Genomic DNA, 10,365 nt, shown 5'->3' on the forward strand with positions numbered 1-10,365 from the left:
TATATATTTCACCAGTTATTCATTGTGCTTTGTAAATGACGAATCGTATTCTGAAAATTAAATATTGCATGTGGAGAGACTTACTTCAGCTTTGCTTCCATTTATTATTTCGCTGGAAGTAGGATAAAACTGACTTTCCATTTGCACATTCTGTTTTCCATCTTCAGATACTTTCACCCTAAGAACTTTGAATTTTGAACCCCCAAGATCGAGAGCAAGAAAGTCCCCCTTCTCTGTACAGCAAGGGATAGAGAGAGATTATTGCTAAATATATAGTTTGGGAAAGAGTTAGAAAGAAGAAATATGTTTGTAGAGGTTGAAGGATGCACAACGGTGGCTGTAAAACAACTACTCACTTTTCGTGTTAGGCCTTGTTCACACAGTGCTGCATGTATTTTTTAAGCCAAAACCAGGAGCATAGCCAAAACACAAAAAATATATAAAGGAAGGCCTTGTAGGTCTGCACTCCTAGATCTATTTCTGGCTTTAAAAAAATGCATGCAAAATCTGCAGCAAATCTGCTCTGTGTGAACAAGGCCTTAGAGCATTCAGCGCAGGCAAGCAGCAATAGTTCAGGTCAAAGTGGGCTTTCAAAAAACATGCTGAAACTGGTCTGCACCATTTAAATACAAGGAAGAGAGTACAATCATTTTAAGTAAACAAAAAAGACAAGGAAATAATATTGTTAATTACAGTTTACTCTATAGACCAATTGAAATGGTCCAATGATCGGGCGAACGAGCGTTCTTGCACACGCTTGTTCCCGATCATTTCCCTGTGTAAACAGGGCAGCAATGAGCCGACAAATGAGCAACTGCGTGTTTGTCAGCTGATTTAATCTTTTATGCTGCCTTGAAAATCATTGATGTCGGCAGCACATCCCTCCGTGTAAACAGGGGATGTGCTGCTGACATTATGTAAACTATATGGGGGACTGGATGATTGTATTAACAATCATTCGTCGCCATACAGTTTACATCGGCCCATGTACAGGGCCTTTAAACGAGCACTGATTGATCTGTAATTATCGGCAATCTGCGCTTTTTATGGGCACATATCTGCCTATGTAAACTAGCCCTAAAGGGTAACTAAATGTTCAACAAACTTCTGACATGTCATAGTGACATGTCAGAAGTTTTGATTGGTGGAGGTCAGAGTAGTGAGACCCCCACCAACCGCTAAAACGAAGCGGCAGAAGCACTCGTGTGAGCGCTTAGCCGCTTTGTTTCTGTTCGGCTTTCTCCGGAAAGCCGATGTAGCGGTGTACAGGCTCATAGACTTTCTATTGAGCCCGTACACCACTACATCGGCTATAGGCGGGGTTCTCAGTGCTCGGACCCCCACGGGGGGGGGGGGGGGCTTACAAACTCTATAAAGATGTTGCCTATGGTCAGATATTTAAACCTAGAACGTCAATAAAATACTCAGGACCGACTCCAGTGTAAATAATAAAGCTGCAAATTTCTTAAGATTGCTTTGATGTAACGTGACTTCCAATCCCATCACAGATGATTTCTGTACGGTGAACCACTTACCAGATCCGTCAGGAGTTGACCGGACATATGTTGGTAACATCTTGACAGAGGCAGTTGGATTTGTATCTTTCTTTAACCCTTTCTCCATCTCTGCTTGGAAACGTGTCATAATATCCATCAAAGTTTCATCTGACAGACGCATATGGTACAAGAATCGGTCCACCTGTATGTGCACAGTTAAAAAATAATCGTTCACCTAATTCACTTAATCAGTAGGTTCCATTTTTTTGTTAGAGCCTATGGATTGGTCACTTATCAGGGCTGCAATATCTGCAGGTTCCCACTTTTCAAAAAGTTTACGACAGGCCTACTTACATGCTTTGCAATGTGCTTGCATAGATTTGCAGTTGGAGCAAAGAAGTGAATTTCCCGCCTGATAGCTTGTCACAGAAATTCTTAGGCCTTATTCACACGAACGTGTGCATTTTGCGCACGCAAAAAAATGCAGCGTTTTGCGCGCGTTGCAGTTCCGTGTGTCATCAGTGAATGGTGCGTGGCTACGTGATTTTCACGCATATGCCATCCTTATGACACGCGGTTTTGATGTTTCGAAAAAGAAATGAAGGAAGTGCTTTTATTTTTTCCTTTATTTCTTTATCTACTGTTGCGCGAATTATGCGCGACACACGGAAGTGCCTCCGTGTGCCGTGCGTGATTTTCCTGTACCCATTGACTTCAATGGGTGCGTGTTGCACAAAAAACAGCCAAGTATAGGACATGTGAGTTTTACGCAGCGGACACACGCTATGTGAAAATCACGGACTGTCTGAACGGCCCCATTGACTAACATAGGTCCGTGCGACGCGCATGATTTTCACGCGCGTATCATGAACGTTAAACACGTTCGTGTGAATAAGGCCTTAGGCTAAGTTTACACCTGGGTTGTGTAATGCGTTACTCTAATCAGTTTTTAGATCAGCGGATGGTATTAAAATAATGGATGCAAACGAATTACAATGCATTTGTATCAGTTGTGCATTGACACCAATGATAATTATAACCCATACGTTAGACATCAGTTTTTTTGAATGGAGAAAAAAGTCTTGCACTCCTTCAAAAAAACGGATGACTGACATAAAGGACGCTAACGGATCTATTCTGATCTAAAAATGAATGAGGGTTACGAATACAAGGCAGGTGTGAAGTTAGACTTAGAGAAGTGAGTGACAATGTGTGCATGTGGAGTTGGGCACAGCAACGTGTACTTATGCTCGCCACATTTTTCTGTATAGGCGTACATTACGCTACCAGATTTTTTTATAAGCTCAAATGATAATAAGTGCTCAAGATCATTCAGACTAATTTCTAATTGGCTGTTTGTTAAAAAAAAATTGATCCTATCTTGTTTTGAGAAAAATCATTGCGAAAAGTATCAGGATGATTGATTTGAGTGCTTGTACGCCTATAATTCATACACACTAGTGACCAGTACATCCAGAAACAAATTACAGCGGGGAATCATAACCAAAAATGATCTAAAATTGAAAAATAAAAACATTGACATGAAATTTGCTTTAATTATTAAACTGAACTTGTTACGTGAAACTTGCTGTCCCATCTGCAGACAGCGTGTTATAGAGCAGGAGGAGCTGAGCAGATTCATATATAGTTTTTTGGGGAAAAGGTTCAGGATAACTTCTAATTTATTGATACATATTCCTGCTCACCGTGTGCTAAAGAGTCCAGTGGACGGTCTCACTGGCAGCTATTTCTTTATGCACACTAATGCAGGGCAGGCTGTCAATCAATGGTTAAGACCGCCAACTAGACTCTTTAGCTCACAGTGAGCAGGAATAACCAATCAATCTACTAGTAGGGCTAGGCAATTAATCGGAAAAAAAACATAATCAAAATTCAGCGCAATTAACAGATGTCATTTTGCAACTATCAGTTTTTTTTTTAAAAATTCCCAGTTTCAACTGTATCTGCATTCTCAAGATTCAGATACAGTTGAATCCAATGGTAGAGCAGGGAGCCGCAAGGTCCCTGCTCTACCACTCACTATGTATCGCAGACGCTCACGGCTTGACGCAGGCAGGCGCAGGGTAGTCATGTCATTGCATCTGTCTGTACCGAGCCACAGAGACTGGAGAAGCAGAGGGATCTCCTCCACTCATCGTTGGAACGGGGTTAGGCAAGTATGTATTTTATTAGGCACTATTGGGGCATTATACTGTGTGGGGGCAGCTGTGTGGCATTACACAGCGTGGGGGCAGCTGTGTGGCATTACACAGCGTGGGGGCAACTGTGGGGCATTATACAGCATGGGGGCAGCTGTTGGGTATTATACAGTGTGGGGCTTTATACTATGTGGAGAAGCTATAGGGTTCATTATACTGTGTGGAGGGCAGCAATACGAGGCATTATACTGTGTGGCGGCAGCTATTGGGTGCATTATACTGTGTGGAGGGCAGCTATAGAGGGCATTATACTGTGTGGAGGGCAGTTATAGGGGCATTATAGTGTATGGGGCAGCTGTAGGGCATTATACTGTGTGAAAGGCAGTTATGGCGGCATTAACCTGTGTGGATGGCAGTTATGGGGGCATTATACTGTATGAAGGGCAGTTATGGGGGGCATTATACTGTGTGGAGGGCAGTTATGGGGCAATATACTGCGGTGAGGGCAGTTGTAGGGGCATTATACTGTGTGGAGAGAAATATGGGGGCAATATACTATCTAGGGGTAGTGTCAGGGGGTATATTATATACAGTAGTATACAGCAGGCTCAGGGGGTAAATAATCAATAGCGTAGCATGCAAATAGGGGGAATGGCATGCAAAAAGGTGTGTGGTCTAAATAATCATTCATTAATCACAATCGACGCTAGACGTTCAATTAATCGTGATTTTTATGTAAATCATAATCGCCCAGCCCTACTACTTAGCACCTTCTGCTCTATAAAATGCTACCTGTACCTTGGATAGCATGCCCGATGGGACAGGTTGCGTTTAAGCTCTAGCTGAAGCCCTTTGGACATGAAGCTTTAGGGCAGGATCACACACAAAGTTTTAATGCAGTTTTTGGTTTAGCATTTTTAGTGAAACACTAAAGTGGACTCAAAAGAAAGGCGATGCATGACTCTTTTCTTTATACCTTTCCATTCTTCCACTTCTGACTTTGGCTAAAAAAAACGGAGCCAAAACTGTGTGTGATCCTGAGCGTATGGAAGACAACTGGGCGATGAGGTGCAGGTAGTACATAAGACATCTTGTACTTGGGTGATTCTCTAGCATTGTGTTCCTAAGTGGGTTTCCAATTATATATACAGGAGACAAGGCACCCCGCTCTTGAAATTCACAACAGTCAGACCCTCAGAGTATATGCCACAAAAGTATTTGGGAAAAAAAAAACAACTTTAACTTTACTTCAACCCCTGAAATAAGGGGGTTTTACACTGCACGATTATCGTGCAGACAAGGGTTTCCGATAATTGCCTTGTGTAAACGCTCGATAATCTGCTGGTCGTATCGTTTTAAAAAAGTGAAATATTATAGTTGTCGGCAGCACATCTCCCTGTGTAAACAGGGAGACACGCTGCAGACATGATAATATTGGGACGAGCGATCGGAGTAACGACTGTTAGTCCCCATCCATAGATCCGTGTGACTGGAGCAAATGAGCGCCGATCACCGATGTCTCGATGATCGGCGCTCGCTGCATCGGTCGCTTATCGGCCAGTGTATAAGGGCCTTTATTCTATCATTTAGGAGTAATATACTTAGGTCTATCACAATGATATATACTCAGTGAACAAAATATAATCGTAGTGCAAATATCTAATCAGCAAATCATGTCTTGGCAACACAATGTAGACAAGAAATGTGATCTCGAAAGACTTCTTAGGGTATGTGCACACACAAACTCAAAAACGTCTCAAAATACGGAGCGGTTTTCAAGGGAAAACAGCTTCTGATTATCAGACTTTTTTTTAAGCCACTCGCGATTTTCGCTGCGTTTTTTATGGCCGTTTTTGTAGCTGTTTTTCTATAGAGTCAAAGAAAAACGGCTCCAAAAACGGCTGAAGAAGTGACATGCACTTCTTTTTCACGGCCGTTTTTTTACGCAGCCGTTTGGAGGCGTTCTGCTTCCAATTTTTCGGCCGTTTATGGCCTGAAAAACGGCCGAAAATAAGCCGTGTGAACATACCCTTACAAGAACATAAAAGTAACTCCAAACACCATTCATTACAACCCTGGTGTGGGGGAATGTTTTCCTACAGACTACCTGAGTATTGTTATTGACCATTTACAAGTTTTTATGGCCCCAGTCTGTCTAGCTTCTAATGTTTGAGAAAGGCCCCAAGATGCAGACAGAAACGTTGTGTGAATAAATCCTACACTTTTTCATGTAATTATTGTAGTGCTGCTGTCTCTTTTGTTTTTGGGTATTGTTTGAATGGTTTGGGGTCGAGAGTCTGACGTCTGGCACCCATTTACCATTTTGCTGTGCTGCATTCCTACTCTATATAGCCAAGTCAAGAAGTGGTAAGAGAGTCCTAACCAGTAGAAAAAGAGATGTCCCTAATACAGCGACCACTGAATGTAAATTCCTAAATATGTTGTATCCTATCGTTTTAAAACGTATATGTCTATAATTGTACAAGTAGTTAGAACGATAGGCATAATTTACATATATCTATAGTTCTACTTTGAATATTTTGGACACAGTGGACAAAGGAGTAATTCTAAAATGACCAATCAAAACATACATTAAACAAATACTTTTCCATAAATTATATATGTCCCCCCCCCCCCACCCCCATAGTTACACTAAAGTAGTAGCACAGTATTGACTGAACCTGAAATGAGTGAACACAGGTAACTGTAACTCCTGTTCAAATGTTTCAGTGAAGAATGACTGCAGGTACAAAGCTGCAGATGGAGTTCAACCACAGATACAACAGTCTGTCCCTATTGGAGTCAATAAACTAGTGACGAGTGCACACATTCCGGCTAGTGACCGACACCAGAAATCATATCTCTTGGATTTGTAAAAATTGAACAGTATACACTACTAAAAAAAAAAAAATTGTATTCGTTACCCAGAATTCTCTTCCACATTGAGTTGGCGTGACAATTTCTGACTTCCGTTTACCAGGAAAATCTCAATAAAATATATTGATATGTCTGGAACTCGTTCTACCAGCTTAGGTATTCACAGACTTATTATAGTTGTCATTTATTGTTTGGCGATGGATAGGCAAATATTATAAATGAACCGTGTACTGTATGTGCTCACAGAGAAATGATGTGCTGAGTGAAGTTCTATGAAGTCAGATGAAGGACTGTATAGGGCATGTTCCGTAAAGAGACCCTATAGAAAATACTATATACGTAATTCATATGTGAGATCAAAGCATGACTATTTGAATAAACATTCTGTAATCTTTACTCATTAAAAACTCAGGTATTCACTAATCCCCGTTTTACCTTAATAACTGATCAGTACATTTACACATTAACAAAAAGGAACGCCGCCGCTTACCTTCTTTATCTGATCTTCTTTTAGTTTTGTGAACCAAAACGATATCAAATGTACAGCAAACATTTTAGACCAAAGTGTAAAAAAATTATAGTCTGCGGAAAAAAAGTTCTAATGAAGTTCATATAGGAGAAAGGTCCACATGCAACTATTACCAGAGCGCTGAGAAAAATGTGAAGACAAAGGCTGCAGTGATTCACTATACTGGTTCAATCATTAACACTTTTCTGGGTTTATTGCTGGGACTAGATATTGATTAAGCTGCGGGGAATGAGTCATTTGCACAGATACCTTTTTATGGATTATATAGAAGATACAAGTGCATGGAGTGTAAGTTCTGAGACTTCTTTTAAGGCCGGATTTACACGAGCGTGTGCAAAAAATGCAGGGTTTTGCGCGCGTTGCAGTTCCGTGTGTCATCAATGAATGGTGCGTGGCTGCGTGATTTTCACGCATATGCCATCCTTATGACACACGCTTTTGCGCTTTAGAAAAATAAATGAAGGAAGTGCTTTTATTTTTTCCTTCATTTCTTTATCTACTGTTGCGCGAATCACGCGTGACACACGGAAGTGCTTCCGTGTGGCGTGTGCAATTTTCACACACCCATTGACTTCAATGCGTGAAAAATGGCCAAGTATAGGACATGTCGTGAGTTTTACACAGCGGACATACGCTGCGTGAAAATCACGGACTGTCTGAACGGCCCCATTGACTAACATAGGTCCGTGCGACGCACGTGATTTTCACTAGGCATAATTTAAAAACCCGAACAAGAGGTTCTTTGTTAACATTTTGATCAAACTGTATAAGCCCACTTGCCACTTCACCGCATTGCTACCAGTGCCACCGCAGCACCGCTCCTGCAAGGGGAGCAACCCAGGGGCCCAGACAGCCCACCTTAGCGCTGAGGAGAGGTTGCAGCCTGCAGAGTACCACCATTAAACAAGCGCATCCCTCCCTTTGAAGCGAGACTTTTGGATGCAAAGGTAGGATGATAGCGTCTTAGAACTAGTCACCCACTTTGTCAGAAACTCTCACCCTTAACACGCTAGAGTTTTAGGTAGAATCTTAACAGTAGGGGAGAGAAGAGGGACATGTGTTTGGCAAGTGTTGGGATCTGAGCAACTTTGACAAGAGCCAAATTGTAATAACTAGACACATCTCCAAAATAGCAGGTCTTGTGGGGTGTTTCCAATATGCAGTGGTTAGTACCTACCAAAAGTGGTCCAAGGGAGGATAACCGGCAGTAGGGTCATTGGCGCCCAAGGCTTATTATAGGGGTAACCCGTCTAGTCCAGACCCACAGAAGAGCCACTGAAGCCCAAATTACTGAAAATGCCGGCTATGATAAAAAGGTGTCAGAACACAGTGCATCGCAGTTGGATTTCCCATTGTGCTCTTGGAGTGATCTTAACAGAACGCCCACTCCTAGGGAGAGCAGTTAGGCTGGATTCACACGAGCATGTTCGGTCCGTAAACGACAGAACGTATTTCGGCCACAAGTCCTGGACCAAACACACTGCAGGGGACCTAGGAGTCCCTGCCTCTCCGTGGAACTACTGTCCCATACTGAAAACATGATTACAGTACGGGACAGTTGTCCCGCAGCGAGGCGGGGACTCCTAGCGTCGTACATAACTATGATGCTAGGAGCCCGGCTCCCTGCAGTGTGTTCGGTCTGGGACATGCGGCCGAAATACGTTCCGTCCATTACGGACCGAACGCGCTCGTGTGAATCCAGCCTGAGGGTATATTCACACGACAGCATCCGTAACGGCTGAAATTACGGGGATGTTTTCAGGAGAAAACATACCCGTAATTTCAGCCGTAACGGCATGTGCAGGCGCTTGAACGCCGCGTCCATTACGGACATAATTGGCGCTGCTTTTCATTGGAGTCAATGAATAACGGCTCCAATTACGCCCCAAGAAGTGACAGGTCACTTCTTTGACGCGTGCGTCGATTTACGCGCCATCATTTGACAGCGGCGCGTAAATATACGCCTCGTGTGAACAGACAAACGTCAGCCCATTGCTTTCAATGGGCAGATGTTTGTCAACGCTTTCAAGCCGCATTTTTCAGACGTAATTCGGGGCAAAAACGCCAGAATTATGTCCGTAATTAGTGTGTGAACATACCCTAACAGTCGTGAATCTCCTCCATTTGTAGACAATTTGTCTAACAGTGGCTTGTAAACCTAGGTCTTTAGCAATGTTTTGTAACCTTTTCCAGCTTCGTGTGTCTCTATAACATGTTATTGAATGTTTTGCTGCTTATCACAAATATATTGTATAGCGGCATTATTTAACAATAAAAAAAAATATATATATAATATGTATTAGGCACTAAATATAAAAATAAAGCCCATATATTATCATGCACTACTCCTATTTTGAGTTGGAGCGGATCCCTGAAAATATATATTTATACACACACACACACACACAATTGCTTTAAATATATAAACATAATACAAGACATTTCTTTATTACATAAAATAAACCGATAGGAATATATGAAAAAGTATTCAGGACTTTGGGAGCAGGATTCCAGCTCTCTGCCCTGCCAGAAAGAAAGATTTGATATTTTTCCTTCTCATCTTCCCTTGGTTAGTGCAGCGAGTCTAGGGTAAGAGGAGTGAGGTGAATACGAGGAGGACGGCTTCTGTCATCAGTTACTTTTGTATTTTTGTTTTTCTGCTGGTTTCAAACACGGTGGAAAAATCTGCCACAAATCCGAGTGTAGTGTGTATTTTGTCCCTCTACAATGAAAGGGATGTAATCCGCGGTGGAAATCATCAGCAGAAATGAACATCCTTCAGATTTTAAAATCTGCAGGTCGATTTCTGCATGGAAAAATGCTGCAGCACGTAGATCCGAATTGTTCAAATCTGATCCACATGGTTACAGAGCCGTGCTCTCAGGCCCCATGCACACGACTGTAAAATCACCCGTAACTTACACGCCCATTAGTTCCCGTTATATTTACAGGAAGGTATCCGTGCCGTAGAAACTTGCCGAAAAAGTAGGACATGTCCTATTTTTTTTTCATTTTACGGACCGTGCTCCCATACTTTACAATGGGAGCACGGCCTGTAAATACAGACGGCTGTCCGCGGTCGTTCGTGCCTGTAGTTACTAGCACGGTCGTGTGCATGGAGCCTCAGTGCAGGTGAAGGGGGGAGTGTCACAGTGAGTGAGATCACTACGATCTGCTTATACAGGTCCTTCTCCATGAATTAGAATAAAGTCAAAAAGTTAATTTATTTCAGTAATTCAATTCAAACAGTGAAACTCATATTATATAGATTCATTACACACAAAACGATCTATTTCCAGCATTT

General features: G+C 42.1%; 1 protein-coding gene across 1 annotated transcript in view; it reads right to left on the reverse strand.

Moving 5' to 3' along the window:
• The window catches only part of LOC142663862 (hexokinase HKDC1-like), a 39,458-nt gene extending 32,359 nt beyond the window's left edge, over positions 1-7,099 (reverse strand). The window contains exons 1-3 of the mRNA XM_075842695.1: positions 7,023-7,099; positions 1,536-1,698; positions 85-233 (exon numbers count right to left, since the gene is read on the reverse strand). Of these exons, the coding sequence (XP_075698810.1) occupies positions 85-233; positions 1,536-1,698; positions 7,023-7,085 (375 nt within the window). The 5' untranslated portion in view covers positions 7,086-7,099. The remainder of the gene's footprint in view (positions 1-84; positions 234-1,535; positions 1,699-7,022) is intronic.
• Positions 7,100-10,365: the final 3,266 nt, after the last annotated feature.

The sequence above is a fragment of the Rhinoderma darwinii genome, chromosome 11 (genome assembly GCF_050947455.1).
Source record: "Rhinoderma darwinii isolate aRhiDar2 chromosome 11, aRhiDar2.hap1, whole genome shotgun sequence".
Taxonomy (NCBI): Eukaryota; Metazoa; Chordata; class Amphibia; order Anura; family Rhinodermatidae; genus Rhinoderma; species Rhinoderma darwinii.